General features: G+C 59.5%; 1 protein-coding gene across 4 annotated transcripts; it reads right to left on the minus strand.

Annotated features, from left to right (window-relative positions):
• Positions 1–422: 422 nt before the first annotated feature.
• On the minus strand, positions 423–20,809 carry LOC121153574 (CLK4 associating serine/arginine rich protein). 4 transcript variants are annotated; one of them, XM_040976175.1, is made up of 21 exons: positions 20,751–20,809; positions 19,669–19,796; positions 12,130–12,227; positions 11,585–11,686; positions 11,303–11,382; positions 9,642–9,726; positions 9,099–9,247; positions 8,313–8,409; positions 7,607–7,685; positions 7,363–7,436; positions 5,609–5,650; positions 4,862–5,077; positions 4,468–4,746; positions 2,899–3,150; positions 2,654–2,693; positions 2,281–2,341; positions 2,112–2,170; positions 1,988–2,034; positions 775–857; positions 618–642; positions 423–536 (listed from the first exon to the last, which is right to left on the minus strand). In XM_040976175.1, exons 2-21 carry the CDS (start codon positions 19,765–19,767, stop codon positions 494–496), a joined length of 2,010 nt encoding a protein of 669 aa, XP_040832109.1. In that variant the 5' UTR covers positions 19,768–19,796; positions 20,751–20,809; the 3' UTR covers positions 423–493. The 4 variants fall into 4 exon arrangements, with proteins under 4 accessions (XP_040832109.1, XP_040832108.1, XP_040832110.1 ...); XM_040976174.1 differs by having other exon boundaries at positions 423–539; positions 19,669–19,826; positions 20,751–20,792; XM_040976176.1 differs by lacking the exon at positions 11,585–11,686 and having other exon boundaries at positions 11,303–11,369; positions 12,201–12,227.
• Between the last annotated feature and the right edge of the window lie 59 nt (positions 20,810–20,868).

Consider the following 20,868-nt stretch of genomic DNA (forward strand, 5'->3'; position numbering starts at 1 on the left):
GACGGCTGGACAGACCGGTTTGCAGTGAGGGGGTGAAGGGAACGGCCGGCCCCCAGTGCCTGGGGCAGGGCAGGACTGGCACAGAAAGCCGTGCTCCCGGTTCCTAGTGTGGGTGAGGCCAGGGCCAGGGCCGAGGTGAGGGTGGGGAAAGGCCTGGACCTGTCGCCAGCAGCCCCAGCCCATCCTCCCTAGGCCGGAACCTTGTCTGCACCTGTGGGCAGGTCTGGGCCCCCTGCCTTCTCAGCAGGCCTCACCACGCCACGGCAGCTCTGCCCAACAAAGAGCTGCCGTGCAGACGCCCTGCCGTGGGCAGGACTAACCACTAGGGTGCCCTTGGCACCTGGCCTGTCCACCGGCCAGCTCCTCCCAACGGGCTGCTAGGCACTAAGAGCTCTGCACAAATGACACACAGGCCCAGGGAAGGGAATTAAATAGTGTCTGACTTTATTTCATTGGAGAGAAACAGCAGTGTCCCAATTCCAGCCTCTTCCACCTAGTGTCGGTAGTGGGGGCTCCGGGAGCGGGACCTCGAGCGCCTGCTGAGAGAAGGGAGAGGAGCTGTGAGGGTGGCACAGCCGGGGGGAGAGGGGGAATGGGGGCTGGGCTGGTTTCCTTACCTTCTAGAAGAACTGTATTCCCGGCCTGTGGAGAAGAGATGGGTGAGTGAGGACAGCCAGTGTGGGCACGGGGGCAGGGGTGGAATCCTCGAGGTTGGGCCCCTTGGGACTGAAGCCTACAAAAGGGGAGCTGGGCATGCGCCACAGGAACACTCACTGTAACGGGGCGAGGGCGAGCGGCTCTGCCGGCTGTACTGGCGCTCCCACTCTTCTCGCTCCTTCTCTCTGCGCTCCCGCTCCCTGGGGAAGGAGGGCTGATGAGCACCTACCTGACCCCAAAGCTATCCAGGTGTTCGGGTCCAAGAGTGAACCTGGAGATGGTGGGGCAGGGGGTGGCAGCAGCCAGGGAGCAGACACTTGACAGTGGGGTTCACAGCTGGACAGTCCAGCATTGCCCTCACTTGCTGTTGCTTTGGGGTCCAGGATCAGCAGGTGCCTTCCCTGAGCCTGACCTGCATCTGGCCAAATCCTAGCAAGGGAGTCAAGGCGGGCAGTGACCCTGTCTGTAGGCTGGTACAGCCTTGCAGGGTTACGGTGCAGAGCCAGGAGCAGGAGCCCAGTGTGGCCCACCATAACCAAATCCCCAACAACCTTGCCAGCAGCTCAGGCCTTTCCCACACAGCCTCACAGCAGGGTCCTCATGGATGGCTGCCCATGCCCAGACAGGTTAAGGTGCTAGTCCAAGCACTTAGTGCCACCATGAGCTAGAACACAGCCCTGCCCGAGGACACCAGGCACCGGGGCCTCCAGTTCCACCTCAGCCCATGGTTCCAGACTGCCCCTGGCTCACAGTGTCATGGGAGGCCCCAAGGGGACATGTGCCGGACCCAGGCCACATGATGTGGCAAGTCAGTGAAGCTGAACCCAGGCTTGGCTGACCAGGCTCTGAGCCTGGCCATTTCTCAGTACCAAAAGAGCAAATGAAAAGCAAGCAGGCCAGGCAAGGGGACTGAGCCAGCTGAGCACTGTTAGAAGTCTAGGCATGGAGGACAGGGCAGGGAGTAAACAAAACACACAGCTCATTGCAGGGACAGATGAGGGCCATGCCACCCATAGCAGGCTGGGGAGGCAGAGGGCTTGGGGGCACTATCCGGGCAACACAGTGGGTGAGAGCTTCCTGAGGGAAGTGAGGGCGGGGACCTGGTGGGAGAAGGAGGGGGGACCTGTTGGCCCATGAGAACAGCACCGGCAAGCATGCTAAGCCAGGCAGCGAGGGAGGAGATGGCGGGAGAAGAGCCAGAGGTGGCCGGGCATGGCCCGAGGGCCCAAGGCTGGCTCTTTCATCCACCCACGGCCAGCTTGGGTGGGGCCCCAGCAGCAGCCCAGCGGCGGGCAGGCAGGAGGCAGCACTGGGAGGGGGGCGGTCTTACTTCATTCGGATCTTGCGTGCCATGGCTCGGAGCTCGTCCTCCCGCTCCTGTGAAAAGGCAGCCATGAGGATGAAGCCAGGCTTCCCGTCCCAGCTCGGCAACCTGGCCCCCTCAGGCCCCTCACCTGCCGCTCGTGCTCCTGCTGGATCATCTTCTCCTGAGCTGCCTTCTTATCCGCCTTGACTGTGGGGGAGCGGGGAGGTTAAGCAGAGGAACACCCCCAGCCCCTGGCCGCCCCAGCCCGTGCCCTCATGTGGCTGTCAAGGGGAGCACTCAGGGAACAGCTCACATACATTGCCTGTTCAGCGCCTTTTGCATCCTCAGCTTTAGCTTCTCCTGCGGTGTCAGCTTGGGCTGGGGGAGGGGGAGAAGAGACGGGAGGGGGTGGGTATCCCGGAGCTCCCACAACCCACCTCAGCCAAGAACCTGCAACTTGCGGGAGACTTGTGGGGAGGAAGGGCAGGCTGCGGGAATCCCCCAAGGGCGCAGAGAGGCAGGGGAAGGAACGTGGTTGTCCTGGGGGCAAGCTCCTCTCCTGCCCCTCTCCTGTCCCGCCCGGGTCTGGACCTCCCAGCCCACCCGGGCCCCCTGCAGGCCCACCGGGCCCAGCTCTCGGGCACTGCTGCTGGCGGGAATTAGGCAGGCGAGTTCCAAATTCTTACTGACTTTGGCAGCTCCTGTCTCTTTACCAGCAGCAGGTTCAGTCCTGGGTGAGAGCGAGGCAAGAGGGCAGTTGGCAGGGTGGAAGGGAGCCTGTCGCCTCACCCTGCAGCAGTCTCAGCTCCCACCCCCGCACAGCCCCATCTCCCTTGGACCCCGCACCCCAGGCACAGCCTTACAGGTAGGCCCTCCAGGGGAGAACCCCACCTGAGTCTGATGGCTCACGGCCCCCCAGGTCCGGCTCTACTCACTTTTTCAGCTTCTCGCCCACAGCGGGAGATGCCGCCGGCCTTGTCAGCTTCTCCCTCGGAGGTGATGGCGAATGGCTCTGCGTGCGGCTGCGGCTGCGGCTGCGGCTGGGGCTGGGGCTTGGGCTGGGGCTGCGGCTGCGTGTCAGGCTGCGGCTGCGCGACGGGCTGAGGGACCAGCTGCTGCGACTGCTGCTGTGGTGCCTGGGGCCCCGGCCGCCCCGCCGGTAGCGGTCTCCTGAGCGGGAACGGCTCCTGGGGGTGTGCGGGGCAGGGCCAGGTCACAGGCTTGCAGGGACCCCCTCCATACTGCTACCCTAAGCTCCCAATCCATGGCTTCCTGCAAGGTCGCATGTCACCTTCTCATACAATCAGTCCTAGGTCCTCCAGACAGGCCTGCTTAAGACAGCTCCCAGCACTGACGGCTAGCTACGCCTACCCACTTCTCTCCTTCCAGGTTCAAGCACCTGCCAGTTTCCGGGCAGTGGCCACAGGGAAGGCAGGGCTTGGCTATGAGCTCTGTGCTCTTGAAGGTGAGCTCTCCTTCCCCCTCATCCACCTCCGTCCACCCCTCCTCAGGGCCCCCACCAACCTCCAGCGCAGTCCCTTCCTCCCCTTCTCAGGACCCTGGTGGTCCCCCAGTGAGGGCTCACGCTTGGGCTGCCACCAGGGAGGTGACCAGCCCCACCTTCCTCTCCCCTGTCATCGCCCAGGGCTGGGCTGTGAGGAGTGAGCCAGCAGCTGGTTCCACAGGCCACACGCCGACTGCTCAGGCACTCCTGGGTTTTTACAATATCAAAGTGTGTTGTTGACATTAAGAAAACAAGAGCTGTCCTTCCAAAGCTAGGACTGGTGACTTCTCTTGAGAAACCACAGGACTGGACAGTGCCAAGCTTTCCACGGAACAGGGTCATGGGCCTGCCAGCTTTCTAGAGCCCACTCGGTCACTCCACTTGACCCACTATACCCACAAGAGAGCTGGCACTGGGACCCACACCGCAGTCATGCAGCCTCTGACCCAGGGCTGGGCCTGCCTTTAAAAGCTGTATGTCAATTTGCCTGTGACATGGAGACAAAGACCCAGTGACATGGACGTTAGCGGGTTCCCTTACTCTGCAGGTGCAGGTTCACAGGAGGAACCCAGGCAGCTGCCCCACAGTCCGCATTCTCACCATCCCACCCCGTGTCCCCCAGGGCAGGACAGCCCCCACTGGGCAAGGCACTGCAAGGGGAAGTGCACCCTAGCCCCAGGTGGCCACTTCCTCCACCACCCAGCGTAACTACTTCACCCTGCCCAGCAATTCCCAGAGACACCCAGGGAGCCTCCGGCGGGTTTTCCCAGCCACACGGGCCCAGGGCCCCCGCTGCAAGCCCTGATGTAGCCACTTCTACCCTTCTGTCCTGGCAAGGCCAGTGGCACTGAGAAGAGGTACTCCGCCCTTCTCTCCTCCTAGACATCGCTGTCTCCCCCTCTGAAGCAAGAAGCGTTCCTGAGGGCCTCTCCTCTCAGACCAGGTCTTGGCTGGTGGAACCCTCACTGATCCCCTGGCCACACATGTCCCCTCCACGCACCTGCTTCTGCGTCGTGGCCCGTAGCCAGGACGCCGGGTGGGCGAACGGGAGTAGCGGTGTCCATCACGAGAGCCACCACCTGAGTGCCGCCGGCCCCGGCTGCGGGACCGGGAGTAGCGCCGGGAACGGGAGCGAGAGCGGGACCAGGAGCGGGAACGGGAGCGGGCATGGCGACCAGAGCGGTAGTGGCCCCCGCCGCCACGGCGAGAGCGGGAGCTGGAGCTGGAGCGGGAGCTGGAGGTCCTCGAAGCAGAAGAAGAGGAGGAGGAGGAGCGGCGGCTGCAGGTGGGGCACGGGGGCCAAGTCAGTGCAGGCCAGTGCGGCAACCCCCCTCGGCCCCAGCTCCCTCCCGTGGTGGCCGGGGTGTAGGACGGGCAGCCTGAGCGTTACCGACCGGGCGCTGGTATTGCGTCCCGGTGCGGGGCCGCCAGGCTGGGGGGCTGCGGGGGGCTTCCCTGTGGCGGCCCCTGACGCGGCTGCAGCAGCTGCAGCTGCAGCTGCCTCCTCGTCGCTGCCCCCAAAACTGGTGATGAATGTGATCTTCTCCTCCCGGCCAGGAGTCGGGGAGCGGGAGCGGGAGCGAGACTCGGAGCTGGATTCCGAGGGCGACCTGCGATGGGGCAGAAAGCAGGCAGCTCAAGACTGGGCCGCTTCAGGCCTTTTCCCTTCTCCTCTGAACAAAGCACCTGCAGAACCAGACAGCAAAACCTGGGCTGGCGAGCGCTACCAGGTGGCGTGCCACAGCTGGGGCAGCAGGGCAGCGGGAGACCCAGCTCGCCAGTACTTGACCCACAAAGCCTTTGCGAATCATTGAGGCTGGGAGAGATTGGCTCCATCTCTCATTCCGCTAACAGTTGGATGGGCCTCACCTCCCTGGCCTGCCAGGACCCCAGAGGGCAGAACCCACCCTCCACCCCATTCTGAAGGGAATGGGCCTTCAGGGGCTTCTGAGTTAAGGTCACTCGCAGGCCTGTCTCCATGAGGCCCCTCCTCATCCTGGAGATGAACCCCGCATTCAGCCAGCGGCTGCTTGGCTTATTGCTAGAGACTTTCAATTTCAAAATCACATCTTTCTGCCTCAATCGGTTTCACCAGGCATTATGTAAGCAGGGCTGCCCCCCTCACCAAACCCTGCACTTACCGCTTGTAAGGGTCATACGTGGGGCTGTCTCGGCGGGCGTAGCTACAAAGACAAGAAGGGGGGAGGAAGTGGGGCCTTGGAATCTGGGTGGACTTGGCATTGCATGGGTCCTGTCTTTGGGACTGGGGGCAGGGGGGACCTGAAGACAGTAATAACTACATTTGGGGGTGTAGGGAGGCTGCCAGAAGGTGGCAGGCCTTGCTGAATTCCTTCACCTACTCCCACCTCAGAACCATCCAAAACGTGACCTGCAAAGTCCCACCCATAAAGTGCTGGCCTGTCCTGACCGAGGGATTCAAGGCCCACAGCCCTGGCCCCACCTGGCCTGCACACAGTATGCTACAAAAAAGTCTGCCACATCCTCACTGAGGATGCCCGGGTAATAATGACAGTGACACTGAGAGCCTGGGGCTGGCATCGCATATGAGCACCAGTTCCAGTCCTGGCTGCTCCTCTTCACCCCTGCTAATGTACCCAGGAAACCAGTAAAGGGTAGTTGTTCAAGTCCTTGGACCCTTGCACCCACATGGGAGACCTAGAAGAAGCTCCTGGCTCCCAGCTTCAGATTAACGAAGCTTAGCCACTGTGGCCATTTGGGAGTGAACCAATATACTGATTTCTCTCTGCATATCTTTTAAGCAAAACAAAATTTAAATAAAAGAAAGGGCCTGGTGTGGTAACCTAGTAGTAGTTAAGCCCTCACCTTGCACACACAGGGATCCCATATGGGCACCGGTTCTCATCCCGACAGCCCTGCTTCCCATCCAGCTCCCTGCTTGTAGCCCGAGAAAGCAGTCGAGGATGGCCCAAAGCTTTGGGACCCTGCACCCGTGTGGGAGACCTGGAGGAGGCTCCTGGCTCCTGGCTTCAGATCGGCATAGCTCCAACCATTGCAGCCATTTGAGGAGTAAATCAATGGACAGAAGAAGAAGATCTTCCTCTCTGTCTCTTCTCCTCTCTATATATCTGACTTTCCAATAAAAACAAATAAATCTGAAAAAATAAAAACCCTAAGCGCCCCCCCAACAATAAATAAAAGAAAGAAAAAAAAACTGTATGTCTAACACGCCCAACTACCTTAGGTGCCAGCCCTTCAAAGGCTTCCCGCCCTTGAGCGCAGCAGCTCTCCCCAGCCCCTCAACAGGGCACCCCGGATTATACACACTTTGCAGCTGAGGAAGTGGGAGTCCAGGGTCACACAGCTTATGACCATTGAGCCAGGAACCCAGCCCAGGGTCTCCCACAATTCCTGACGCTGCTGATGGCGGGGAGGCCCGTGCTGCCTGGTGGTGCATCCCTGCCACACCTGCCCCTGGAGCCCACAGCTGCCTGCCTCCTGGCCCGAGCAGAACCCTTCGTGCCATACCCGATTCCCCTGCTACGCTCATCCCATGCCCTCCATGAGCGACTGCTAAGTAATACCATCTCACTTTCCAAGCAGGAAACTGGTGCCTGGAGAAGAGAAGACACTGAGCCCAGGTCTGAGAGGACTCAGCGAGCGGGCCGCAGGGTCCAGGGCCAGGCCTGGCAGGGGGCCTTGCTCGCTCTGCCCTCGATTCTCCTGACTGTGCCTGGCAGCATCCGCAGGTTGCCCTCCACTGGGCTCCCTTCCCCCGGAGGAAAAACAGGCAAAGTCTCCAAATGCAAGAGAGCCAGAGAGTGGCCACTCGCCCCTGGGTGCCAGCCCTGCCCGCAACCTTCGCTCTGGCTGCTTGCTGCCCCACAGCAGCCGGGTGCTCAAGGAGAAGCCTCACCTGGGAGGGCTGATCTTGCGTCCCCTCAATCGCTTCTCTCGAAACTCTCTCCGCTGACGCCGGGAGCGACGACCCTGGGGTGGGGGCCAGGGTGGTGAGGGGCGGGCCTCAGGGGGCCACCGGGCTGGTGAGGGGCGGGCCTCAGGGGGATACCGGGCTGGTGAGGGGCGGGCCTCAGGGGGCCACCCGGCTGGTGAGGGGCTGGCCTCAAGGGACCACCAGGCTGGTGAGGGGGGGGCCTCACCGAGTACATGGCCTTCTCCTCCTCTAGGGCTTTGGCGTGTTTGATGGCTTCCGCCTCCTCCTTGTCCTTCCGAAGCATCCTGCAGAGGCAGGGTACGGAATCATCACCCGGGAAGCCAGGGTACCAGGGTGACGGCTCCACTCCTGCACATGTTAAGAACTCGGCACCGGAAAAGACCTCACAGCTCCGAGCTCACTTCCAGGGGAACACAGTCATGGACAAGGGACAGTCCCCAAGACCCTCAAGGGACAAGGGAAAGGAGATGTTGAGGATGCAGAGACAGCTGCGTCTTCAAAACGGAGGCTGAGGAAGCCACCCTGAGAGGGCCGAGTATGAGCATGTCCTAGGCCTCGGAGGGGCAAGGATGTGGGAGGACACCCAGTCGGGGAAGGGTCAAGTCCAAGTGGCGAGCAGCGGCCTGGCTGTACCCGACGGAGGCAGGGGCCCAGACCAGAGCATAAGTCACTCAGCTGCTAATTCACTGTCGCTGCAACCACCCTACCCAATCATGGCAACAAAACACTCGCCATGGGATACGGCTCAGGAAGAGGCTACCAGCAAGCAAAGCCTGACCCCAGGTCCATCAACTGCCATGGGGCTGTCCCATGCCACACTGAGGGCAGTTTCTGTGAAGTCGGGTCGGGGCTAGGGAGGGTAACAGCACAGCAGTGCCAAGCTAGGACGGGCTCCACGGCGCAGGCCTCACCTGACAAAGTCACCATCGGCCATGCCATAGGTTGTGGCCTGTTTGTTGAGATCTGCCACCTGCTCTTGGTTCAGTTCGTCCACATCCACTTCCACATCTGCACCAAGAGAAAGGCTGTCAGGAGCCCCAGGCAGGCAAGGAAACAGCGGGGCAGTGCCCCGGAGACGCAGAGACCAGGCGGGGCCTCCCGACTGGAGGAGCCTTCAGAGAGGGACCAAATCAGAGCTGGCTCAGCTCAACATCCTACAGGCTGGCCAGATTCACCCTGCCCCCGAAGAGCCGGCACAGCACAGTGCACGGTGGGGGCTACAGGAATGAACGGGGTGAGGGTGGGAGGACCAATGATGAGCGAGACACGTGGAGAGCATGATGGGAGCTGGACAGATGGGAAGGAACAGGCTGCATGTGGGTGCAGGTGTTTCAGAGCCGGACATGTGACGTACAGGGGCGGAATGGACACAGAAGTGGACGGCCCCAGGCCGGCGCGTAGAGATGGTACCCAGGTGGGAGGCAAGTGGAGGAGGCAGGGGGTTGCAGCAGCAGCTGCTTGGGGGATGGGAATGCTCAGAACGAGGATGAACGCCGAAGGACAGAAAGAGAAACCTGAGGGCAAGAGAACAGAGCCCACAACCAGGCAGGGAGCTGAGGCGGGCTGAGAGCAAAAGGGAGGGACAGGAGGTGACACGGTGGGGCTCCTAAGCGTGGGCTGCCCCACGGGTGAGGGGGGTCAGACACAAAGCTGTTGCCCAGGGACTGGAGGTGGGGAGGACAGAGAGGGGACCCCACCGATGTCGGGGATGACCTCATCTTCATCCGAGTTGCTTTCCTCCTCAGCCGGTGACTCCTCTTCCTCAGGCTTCTCCGCCACCTTCTCTACCTCAGCCACCGTGCTGTCCTCGTAGGTGTAGCCAATGGAGGCCTTCTTCTCGGCCAGCCTGGGACAGGGGCGCCCATGAGCCAAGGGCAGGGCCTTGCATGCTGGCCTCACCAGCCCCCTGGCACCCTCGTCCTCCCTCTGCCTAGAACCTCCCACCAGCCCCCAAAGCTGCTCTTGTCTCTTTTTCCATCCCATACCCAGTTTCCCAGGAAGTACTCCGAGTCTCCTCCCACGAGGCTGGGTTATACACTATCCTGAGCACCCCCAGGCCTGACTCTGCTGTCACTACTGGGGGACAAGCCTGTCTGCCACAATGTGCCCCAGGTGTGCCCGGAGCCGAGTAGGGCCAGGTGCTTGCAGTAGAATTAATTGCAGTGACTCGTCTTGTATCTGCCTCATCCTGGCACTGGAATCACGGCAGGCAACCCTGTGGCGTCCCAGTCCCGACTCACTTCTTCTTCTCATCCTCGCTGGGTCTCTGGAGGCCTCCGTATAACTCGTCAATGTAGATCTGGTACAAGCACTGCTCCTCGGAGACTGCGGTAAGTGAGAGGATGGGGATCAGGGGGCACTGGGGCGGGACGTGGCTGGTGGCAGGGCTGTCCTGGCCAGCACAGACCGCAAGTGCACAGCCTTGGTCAAGGGACCTCAACCCCATGCCTCACTTGGCATTTCCACAAAGCAGGATCTGGGGCAAAGCAAGTACTGAGGACTTGGACACGGCTATCCCATCACCATCACTGTTGAGACCCTGGGCCGGACCTTTCACAGAATCCTGAACCGCGTCCCAAGGGCCACCTGTATGCCACAGGGAGCTCAGCTTGGTGAGCTCAGTGCCATAAGAGGGCCTCCTCTCTGAGCCTGTGTGCCTGCCGCCTGTCTGTGGGTCCCTGGGGAGTGCCTGTAGCTCCTGTGAGCATCTCAGCACGTGTATGACAGGAGGTGGGGGCGCTGGCTCACCCAATGTTACAGGCCTCCCTCCCTTCCTGTCCGGAGCCCACCGGGCCCAGGAGAGGGCCCCGCTGACCTGCCTCACACAGCTCCTGGCTCCTCCTGCCCTCTGCCCTCCCAGCATGCCTGGAATTCTGTCCCACCCTCTCAGAGCAGCCGGTGCCTAACCAGCCTTCACTGACCCCAGCCTTGGGCAGCCCTGGACCTACTGTTCTCACGGAACAACGTGTCCCCACTCCAACATCACCTTGGACTGGGAACAACACCACCAATGTGCCAAAACCGCCTTCTTCCCACAGGACTCTGGCCCCAGAGCTAGGCCTGCCACGCTGTCACGGGAGCACAGCAGGGATTTGTGGGAAGGAATGAAGGAACACACAGAAATCTAGCTCCACCACCGAGATGTGGCATGGCCTTGAGTGATGACAAAAACGACCTGGCCAGTCATAGCCAACCTCCCCCTGGGTACCCCAAGAGCCACTCTCCAGCCCTGCTTCTGAGCCAGGAGCCCTGTGGGAGGCCAACAGCAGGTGAGGACCCACAGGAGGACCCCTGTTTTGTCTCCCAGGCCTGGCCTGTCAGGCGAGCCTTGGCCCCACCCTGCTGGGTGATTGTGCAGAAGCATGAGATAACACGGACGGGCCGGCCCAGCTCCACCACGGCCTGAACGTGCCAGGGCAAGGCTGGGCAGGCGGAGGCCTCCTTGGGCCCCCTACTTCTCTCACTGGTGAGCTGGCAGTGGTAATGAGGCCAGCACTGAGACGCTCACGAGCGCCTAGTGAGTGAGCCAACACTGTCTAGATCACTGCTTAAAATAGTGGGAAATGTCAGCCTTGAAGGCTGACAAGGTGGCACATGTGAGCAAGGGAAAACATACAGAAAGAAACACCGACTGTTAAAAAGGGAAAAACAGCACAGAAGTTGGGGGCACAGGGTGTGGAGATGACCTAACAGGCAGACACCCCTGTGGCCACTACAGAGACAGAGGCCCTGAAGGGAACTGGGAGCTGGCACAGGATGCAGTGGGCCCAGGACAGAATGGGGGCCAGACTCAGGACCCCTCAGCAGAAAGCACTCAGAGCATCTTTCCAGACTGCTCTGGGCCTTCTAGTCTGCAGCCGGACCCGCAGCCACCCGCCACCCACAGTGCCCAGGCACTCACTGCCGGCAAAGTCATTCTGCACCAGGCCTCGGTAGCGCTCGTAGTTGCATTTCCGCTCGTCTGATTCCTGCTCTGGGGAGCTTTAGGGGACGCCAAGCTCTTGAGATGGGGAGAGGGGATGGGGTCCCACCCACACCAGCAGGAAAAGGGGAGAGGCGTTTGGTAAAGGCTCAGGGTGGGGGACAGGGCAGGGTGTGGCTCAAGCTGTCACTTCCCAAATGGGAGAGGGCTCCCCCCAACCTCCTTCCCAGGGCAGCGGGGCGGCAGGGCGGCTCGGCTTACATGGTGGTGAGCAGCGGGGGCGTGTAGTCAGGGATGTAGTCCAGGTGGGCACGGACATCGAAGCGGTCAATCATGTTGTTGGTATCCCCCTGCCAGGGCATCCTGCAGCCGTGCAGGGAAGCCTGAGCCGAGGGGCCCCCTTGCTCCCTCACCAGGGCCCCCCCAGCTCTCAGCCCCTGTGTTGCACATCTCCCATCCAGCCCTAGGCAGCCTCTGGGACCTGTGGCAGGTAACCCAGTCACCCATCTGACGGCCCCTAGGGAGACCAGGTTCCCACCCCAGGAGGTGGGCCAGGAGTCCCATTCCTCCTGAGATACCCCCTCGGCCTCTTCCAGGGCCCGGCCTCAGCCCCACCCAGTCCCGTTAAGTCCCCTAAACCAGCTCCTGCCCGTGAATTCCACAGAACCTCCATGACAGTCACCCTCACGTGCAAGCCAAACCTCCCTCACCTGAGTCCCCAGAGGTCCGTCTCAACCCCAGGGCTCCTGTTCTGGACACTGCGTTGCCCCCAGCACCTTATGCTGCCTGCCCATCATGAGTCTTACATGTTAACAGGGCTCTCGGCAGCCAGGGCAACTGCAGAATCCAGGTGTACCTTGCAGGCTCGGCCGTGTACTTGCAGGAACTGGGCCGGGTCCTTCTTCTGTGGAGGGGAAAAGTGGACAGGCTGGGGGTCATGCCCCACTGGGTTCTAAACTGCTCCCCCAGCAGCCCAGCTTTGCAGGAGCTCACTGGGGTCCAGCAGGTGCTAACCCACAGGCCAGAGGGGACACAACAATGGCTTTCTCTGCAAATTCTCTGGAGGCTCTGCCTCCAGCCCACCATCCCCCATGCTTTGCTCCCAGCCCCAAGTCACTCATTTGGGGCCAGGCAAGTGGTCGGGCTGGACCAGCCTCTCGGACGTCAAGATGGCATGAGTACACGCAAACACCAGCAATCCCATGGCACACGAATTGAAATGGCAAACATTGAAAGGCCAGATAATCACCCATACGGAAAAGAATGTGAGAGGTTAATCAAACGGCCACATGTTCAGCCTGCTGCTGCCCAGGCCTGCAGCAGAGGGCTCCAACAGCCAACTTCCCACCACCAATGGGAGAGGCCAGCCCTCAGTGCCTGTCTCCCCAACATGCCCTGGTTCAGCCCCAGCTGTTGTGGCACCGAAACAGTGAACCACCAGATGGGAGACCACTAGACACCTGTCTCTGTCCCTCTGTCCATTTCTTTGCCTCAAAGAAAAAAAAAAAAAAGAAAAGGAAAGAAGGAAGGAAGTTAGTTAAAGAGCTATCACATGATGAACGAATTCCACTATAAGGAAACAGCCCCCGAGTCCCAGCATGGCTGCTCAATAGGCTAATTCTCTACCAGTAGAGCTGGCATCCCATATGGGCGCCAGCTCTAGTTCCAGCTGCTTCACTTCCAATCCAGCTCCCTATTTAAGGCCTGGGAATGCAACAGAGGATGGTTCCAAGTCTTTGGGCCCCTGGACCCACATGGGAGACCTGGAAGAAACTCCTGGCTTCAGATGGGATCAGCTCGAGCCATCACAGCCATCTGGAGAGTTATCAGCAGATGGAAGATCTTTCATTCTCTTTCTTTGCTAATCTGCATTACTTTTTAAAGTTCTCTATTTTTTCTTTGAAACATAGAATTACAAAGGAGAAAAGGAGCGAGATCCGTCCACCTGCTGGGTCACTCCCCAAATGGCTGCAATGACCAGGCCAAGGTGAGGCCAAAGCCAGGAGCTTCACCTAGGTCTCAGAAGAAGCAAGGGCCCAAGGACTCAGGTCATCTTTCACTGTTTTCCTATGCACATTAGCAGGAAGCTGGACTGGAAGTGGAGCAGCTAGGACTCAAAGAGACACCATGTGAGATGCCAGTGTCACAGGCTCTCCCCGATATAACAATGCTGGCCTCTAGGCCCCCAAAACTGAACAAGAAACAAGCACTTAAGGAGACACTTGCTGACAACAGCACCACCCACAACAGGCACAAAGTACAAACACCCGGGCCCAGCATAACAACTCAGTGAATAAATCCTCGCCTTACATGCGCCGGGATCCGATACGGCACAGACTCCGCTGCTCCACTTCCCATCCAGCTCCCTGCTTGTGGCCTGGGAAAGCAGACTAAAGTCCTTGTCTTGAATGCACCGGGATCCCATATGGGTGCCGGTTCTAATCCCAGCGGCCCAGCTTCCCATCCAGCTCCCTGCTTGTGGCCAAGGAAAGCAGTTGAGGACAGCCCAAAGCCTTGGGATCCTGAACCCACATGGGAGACCCGGAAGAAATTTCTGGCTCCTTTCTTCAGATTGGTACAGCACCGGCCATTGCAGTCACTTGGGGAGTGAATCATCAAACGGAAGATACTTCCTCTCTGTCTCTCCTCCTTCTCTCTGTATATCTGACTTTCCAATAAAAATAAATCTTAAAAAAAGAAAAAAAAGACCACTGGGGGCCAGCAAGGTGATGAAACAAGCCAGTCCACCCCTGCAAACGCCAGCATCCCATTCGGGTGCCAGTTCGTGTCCTTCAAACTCTACTTCCCATCCAGCTCCCTTTTTATGGCCTGGTAAAGCAACCCAGGACACCCAAGACCTTGGGCCCTTGCACCCACGTGGGAGAACAGGAAGAGGCTCTGCCTCCCAGTTTTGGGTTGGCCCAGCTCTGGAAGTTGCAACCATTTAAAGAGTGAACCAGTAGATGGAAGATCAATCTCTCTATCTTTCCATCTCTGCAACTCTGACTTTCCAAGCAAAATAAATAAACCTTAAAAAATATTACCACGTGCTGGCATTATGGTACAGTCAGTTAAGCTGCCAGCTGCCGACACTGGCATCTCATATTGGAGTGCCAGTTCATGTCCAGGTCACCCTTCTGACCCAGCACCCTGCCAGCGTGTCTGGAAAGCCAGCAGATGACAATGCCAATAGCTGGGTCGCCCACGAGGGAGAGCAGGCTGAGCTCCTGGCTCCTGCCCACGGCCTGGCCTAGCCCTGACTACTGCAGCCATCTGGAGGGTATAGCAGCAGAGGGCAGATCAAGATCTCTTCCTCCGTCTCACTCTCTATCACTCTATAAATCTCAAGTAAACAAATAAAAAAGTAAAAGCTAGGAAGGACAGCAGCTGCCATTTAAGAGACAGCTTGGGTCCTACCTCTGTTTCCCATTCCAGCTTCCCACTAAAGTACACTCCATGGAGCAGCAGGTGGCAGCTCACGTGTTGGGTCCCTGCCACCCGCAGGGGAGATGTGGCCTGAGTACTTGCCTCCCAGCTCTGGGCTTGGTCCAGCACCAACTGGTGTGGGCATCTGGGGAGTGAACCAATAGGTAGGACATCTCTCACTACCATGTACACACACTCCAATACGATAAAACAAAACCAAGGCACCAAGACGCCAGAGAAATGTCCCAGGCCCACAGCGCTCACACTGGAGCCCTCCTGCAGGACTCACAGCTGGGGAATCACAAGAACACCTGGAAGGGGCAGGCACTGTGATGCAGCACACCACATGGGGGCCGGTTCAAGTCCCACCTGCTCCACTCCGAGCTGGCTCCCTGCTAATGTGCCTGAGAAAGCAATGGAAGATGGTCTAAGTTCCTCGGCCTCAGCACCCACATGCGAGGCCCAGGAGGCTCCGGGCTTTGGACTGGACCAGTTCCAGCTAATACAGCCATTTGGGGCGTGAACTAAGAGGAAATCAAAGATCGAACTTTGTCCTTCTCTCTGTCTGTACTCTGCCTTCCAGACAAATAAATAAATAAAAGTAACCAACTAAACTCCAGCTGCGAAGCACAGCACAGAAACCCCCTGTGGGGTCTCAGTGCACCATGTGGTGGCTCCTAACCCAGCAGCTTCTCTTCCAGCCTGGCATACATGGCGGGCTCCTTCCTGGGCTGTGCTGCCATGCCACCAGGACCCGTTCAGCCACTCCCCACAGCAGCCAGGGGCCAAGTCCATCCTGGGTCTGGGCAGCCCTCTTACCTCTCTCTTTTCCACTGTGCTCCAGGCACACTGACCTCCATAACCACTCCCAGAACAGACAGGTCAGCCCCAGACGCCAACTCGGGAGCGCAGTCTAGTACATTCCAGGGCAGCCCTCCTCCCTCACATAGTCCAGACCCCATAGCAGCCCTCCTGCTGGATCCTCTTACTCCATGGCCCTAAGCCTGACTGCTCTCCTCAGAGCACCGCCAGCATTGGATTAGCACACCCTGTGAGCACTCCCTCACCACGTGTCTCCCACACCTGCCTCCTTCCGGAAGTGCAGGGATCCCCAGGGTCCAGAACAGAGCAGGTGCTCAGAACACTGAAGAACAGAGTACAACTCCCCACCAACACAACAGCCTGGGCCCTTTCAGGGGTGGGGAAAAAAAAAAAAAAAACTTCCAAGTTTCCAAGATTTTGCACTCCTCTGCGTCCCCAGCAGCCCTCCCGAGCCTTAGTCAGCTGACGCACAGGTGCGCCCACCAGTGGCTCACCAGTGGGTAAAGAGGTGAGGACGCTTGCCAGTAAGTATGGTTATTATCTGGCTCTTCACAACTCTGCACCTGCCCTCGCAGGGGCCCAGCTGGTACCATCCTCCCCTAATGGCCGGAACTGACCTATGGCCCAACTAAGTGCATGGGGCCTGGCAAGGGACCGTGGCACCAGGAGGGGCAGGCAGTGCTGTGGGGACCCACCTCCCCACCCTGACCTTTACCCTCCCCCCCAATTCCCTGTCTCCAGCCATATAACTTACCCCACTCCCTCAGCATCATGAAGGTCTCAGGAGGCCATCACATTGCCAAGGTGACCTCAAGGCCACACGCCCAGTGCCTGCAGTCAGAACTCCTGGGAGTCTGCCGTGCGCGATTTGGCCAGGCCATGGACAAGCGGGCAGAAGAACTGGGCTATGAGTGAAGCCTGCAGTCCACAGCCTAGCAGTGTCCCAAAACTCTGGAAAAGTCCGTGAACCACGCCGGAAGCTAGGTGCATGGGGCTAGGCATGATGGGCACCTTTCCTCCGACTTCCGAACCTCCAGGCACCACTCTTCTCCGCCTGGTCCAGACTCTCAAAGGGCCAATGTCCACTCACCCACATCACCTCATGAACCAAACTGGGATTCTTCTTCAAAACAATTTACTTACTTATTTGAAAGGCAGAGCAACAGAGACCTCCCATCCATTGGCTCACTCCCTACACACATGAGAGGAAGGAGCAGGCTGAGCCATGTCAGCAGGAAGCCACCAGGGGAACGGTCAGCACTCCCCAGGGCACACAGGGGCGTGGGCTCACATGCAGCAGCTGAACCAGCTGTGCCACACGCTGGCCCCAGCAAAACTAAGACTTGAATCCAGACGGGCCTGACTGCAAAACTCCAATTTCTGGTTCATTATGATTTATTTTTGAAATGCAAGAGTGATTATCTTACTGTGGTAAAAACAAAAAACAAAATTTGGCATTTTCAGTGTATCTGAGGGCTCAGGAGCAGGGTTACCCCACGCACCTGGAGCCCTGGAGCGTGACCAATCTCTCCGATCTGTTCCTCTGGCAAGGTGGAAGCTCGGCCCGGCTGAGCAGCACAGCCTCTCCCCTCTGCCTCCAAGTCCCTGGCTACTAAAGGTCTGACTGCCCTTCCCCACCCCAGACCTCACATAAACAGAACCTTCCAGAACAGCCTTCTTGCTTTGCCTGACAGCTGATTTCACTTCTTTCTTCAAGGCCCACCAACACCAGAGTGTGATGGGAATATTCTGAATTATTCTCTCTCTTTTTTAGGATGAAGTAATACTGCACCATATGCATTTACTCCAGTTCTTTTATCCACTTACCCTCTGTCAATGGCTCCTACCCCTTAACTATGAACGATGCTACAACAAGCCAGGGTATACAAGTGCCCTCCTGACCACTAGCCTGGCTTGGTTCTAGGACAGAGAGCTCAGGAATTCATGTCCTCACAGTGCAGTGGCAGCTGTGCAGACAGATGTACCCCCCGCAGGAACCACTCCCAGAGGAGGCAGTGCTCCCAATGGGGGAGCCCAGTGGTACGTCTGAGCAGGCTTGGGTTCAGCCCGGGGCTTCCCAGGGCAGGAGACACTCACCCGGTTCCCAATTTCAGATCAACAGGGAATTCTGCTGCTTTTCCCAGGCTGCTCAATAAAGAAAACTGGCAGGACTGTCAGACAAGGACCCAAGACGGAGAGAAAGGAGGCACCATGCAACAGGCGCCCAGAAGCCCCGCCAGCTTCCGCTGTCTCCTCGGCTCTGCCTCCCTTCTGGGACCCGCAGCTAGGTGACAGTCTGTGTGGGAGTGCAGCAGCCCCTCCCCACCTCCCAGCAGCACTGGCCACCGCCTGGCCTGGCAGCTGTGATCAGAATGCTGGTCATGTTCCTACACGGCGACAATGGCCACTTGTACGGGCCAGCACCGCAGGCACTCATACTTTAAGCTCTTCCCAGCAGCCAGGCAGAGGGGCTGGCTGGCCAGCACCATGGTCCTGAGGGAAGCCAGGACTCAGGGACCTCCCTGGCACCCCAGCCTTTCGTCCTCAATGCCAGCCACCCACCTGGATCCAAACTCCAGCTCTACCCAATTAAACAGCAACGTCAACAACCCCAAGCGCCAATATTTACAGAGCAATAGTTGTCCAGGGCAGGTGTATGCTCGGAGGGGCGTGGGCGCCACCACCCGCCCAGACCTGGTCTGGCGGCCCTGCACACCCCGGGGCAGCCGACTCGGAAGGGAACCTCCTGACGTAACGTGCTCAGGGATACCCAGCACGCAGCCCGCACCTCTCAGCCTTTGTCGCAACCTTATCCCTGAGTGTGGCCACAGAACTGCTGTTTGGCCAATAGGATGTGACTGAAGTGTCACTGGCAAGAATATCCTACCCCTCCCTGCAGAATGGAACAGTCACAAGGGGCCCTCTTGCACACTGAGGCGACTGGGGCAGGGAAGCCAGCAGCAGGTCCCGGAGCAGAACTGGGTCCCTCTGCTTCCTGTAAACGCAGCGTAAACTCCTACCCTGATCCAGGCACTGACCTTTGAGGCCTCCACACAGACAAAGCTGACAGGTCCTGGTCTGCTGCTTTACACTCTACTGCAGGAAGCAGACTGGGTAACACAGCGTGCAGCCTGTTGGGCAGCAGCTAGCAGCAGACCCCAGAGCACCCTAGCTCCAAGCTTCTAGGCACCCACCATCATGGCATTTTGCTAGCTCTGCCCTGGGGCTGCAGCAGGAGCCGGACTTGCTGAAGCTCATTCTGCTGAGGCCCAGCAAGTGATAAGAATTGTTCCCTTCACGCCTGGCGTGGTAGCCTAGTGGCCAACGTCCTCGCCTTTCATGCGCCGGGATCCCATATGGGTACCGGTTTACGTTCTAGCTGCTCCACTTCCCATCCAGCTCCCTGCTTGTGGCCTGGGAAAGCAGTGCAAGACGGCCCAAAGCCTTGGGACCCTGCACACGTGCAGGAGACCTGGAAGAAGCTCCTGGCTCCAGCTGGCCTCAGCACTGGCTGTTGTGGCCACTTGGAGAGTGAACCAGCTGAAGTAAGGTTTTTCTGTCACTCCTTGCTGTGAAAATCTACCTTTCCAAAGAAGAGAATTTTAAAAAGCTTTAAAAAGATGGACAATGGGGATGTATCCATTGGAGATCAAAAATGCACGGGGGCCGAAGCAGGAAAAGGTCCCCGGGGCCTTGCAGCTCAGGACTTCTTGTCTGCCTTCTGTCCCACCCAAATTAATCAAAGGATCCAAGAGGGAAAGGGGTCCCTGAACTGATGTCGATGCCCCCACTCCGGGGAGCCGTGCCAAGCCCCAGGAGTAGCTCTCGGGCACTGGACGTACAGCAGGAAGCCCGGCAGACACGTCCACGCCACGGCCAGGCCTGCATGGCGGCAGACCCCAGCCCACTCCCTCCTCCCTGCTGGCACCTGCAGCACTCTGAGGCCTTGCCAAGTCCCACTGCAGGGGCAGAGAGTCCCTTGGGGTTCTGGTAGACAACTACGCTCAACACCCAAGGAAAAAAAAAAAGGGGGGAGGTTCATGAACTGGCACTCTTCTTGCTCCAAGGAGCCCCTGACCCCACGGCAGGCTACTCACGATCTTCTCGTAGTACTCCCGCCGCCGCTCGGCCCTCTTCTTGTAGTCGACCATCATGCCTCGCAGCTTCCGCTCATGTTTGCGCGCCTCGTGCCACATGGTGGTGAGGCAGGCCTGGGGCCCCCAACCTGGGTGGGCAGACCAGGGGACCAGACGGTCTGCAAAAAGGAGAGGGTGGGGCAGAATTCAAGTCAGCTGCCAATGTTCAGTGCCATCATCTCCCAGATTCGGAGTACAGAGAGAGGGAGGGTGGATGAAGCCAGGGACTCGTGTGCCACAGGCTCAAGCGTACCCCTGCACAGCTGTGAGTCAGGAACTGCGTGGAGCACGCTGAAAAACACTCAGATAATTCTGGGGTGAGCACCCCCACCGTTTGGGTCCTGGGGCGGCGGGGGCAGCATCAGGGGTAAACGGGTTGGAAAGGGACACACTGGTGTGTAAAGTTAAAGCTGGCTGGTGGACCTCAGGGGCCAGAGCTGCAGGTGCCAGCAGGGCCATCACGGTGCAGGAGGAATAAGGGATGCCTGCTCCTCAGAGGCAGCAGGGCAAGGAGACACTTTGTATCGCAGAGGCGGGATGAGGTGCTGAGGAGGGATCAGAGCCCGGGTTGGGGGTCGCCAGGCAAAGAAAGTGAGTGCCAGCCCGGGGGCGGCTGTGCTTCTGCAGGGGCCGCGGGGGCAGCAGGGGCCCGAGAGGACCACGGGGGCTGAGGGGACCACAGGGGCCGGGAGGACAGCAGGGGCCAGGGGGACCGAGGGGACAGCGGGGACAGTGTGGGCAGCTGGGGCTGAGGGGACAGCAGGGGCCGAGAGGACCGCGGGGACCGAGGGGGCCAAAGGGACAGCAGGAGCCGCGGGGACAGAGGGGGTGCAGCCCGCGGCAGGGCCAGGGGCGCGGCCCGAGGCCTGTCTGGCCTCTGGGCGATCGTCGGGCCGAGGCCCGATGGAGGCCCCCCACAACAGCCCGGGAATGGCCCCAAGTGGGTGGCGAAGCTCAACTGCTGCCCGCCTGCTCCCACCCGCACCCGAAAAACACCACAAAATCCAGCAGGCTCCAGCTCAGCCCGCCGCGTTTGCACTCACCGGCTGCTCGCCGCCTCCCACCGCTGCGCCCGCGCGCGGCCGCACCGGAAGCGGAAATGGCCGCGCGAAGTGGGAGGGGGTGGGGCGCGTTTCCGCATGCGCGGGGTGGAACCCGGAG

The sequence above is a fragment of the Ochotona curzoniae genome, unplaced genomic scaffold (genome assembly GCF_017591425.1).
Source record: "Ochotona curzoniae isolate NIBS_2020 unplaced genomic scaffold, NIBS_Ocur_1.0 contig_2699, whole genome shotgun sequence".
Lineage (NCBI taxonomy): Eukaryota > Metazoa > Chordata > Mammalia > Lagomorpha > Ochotonidae > Ochotona > Ochotona curzoniae.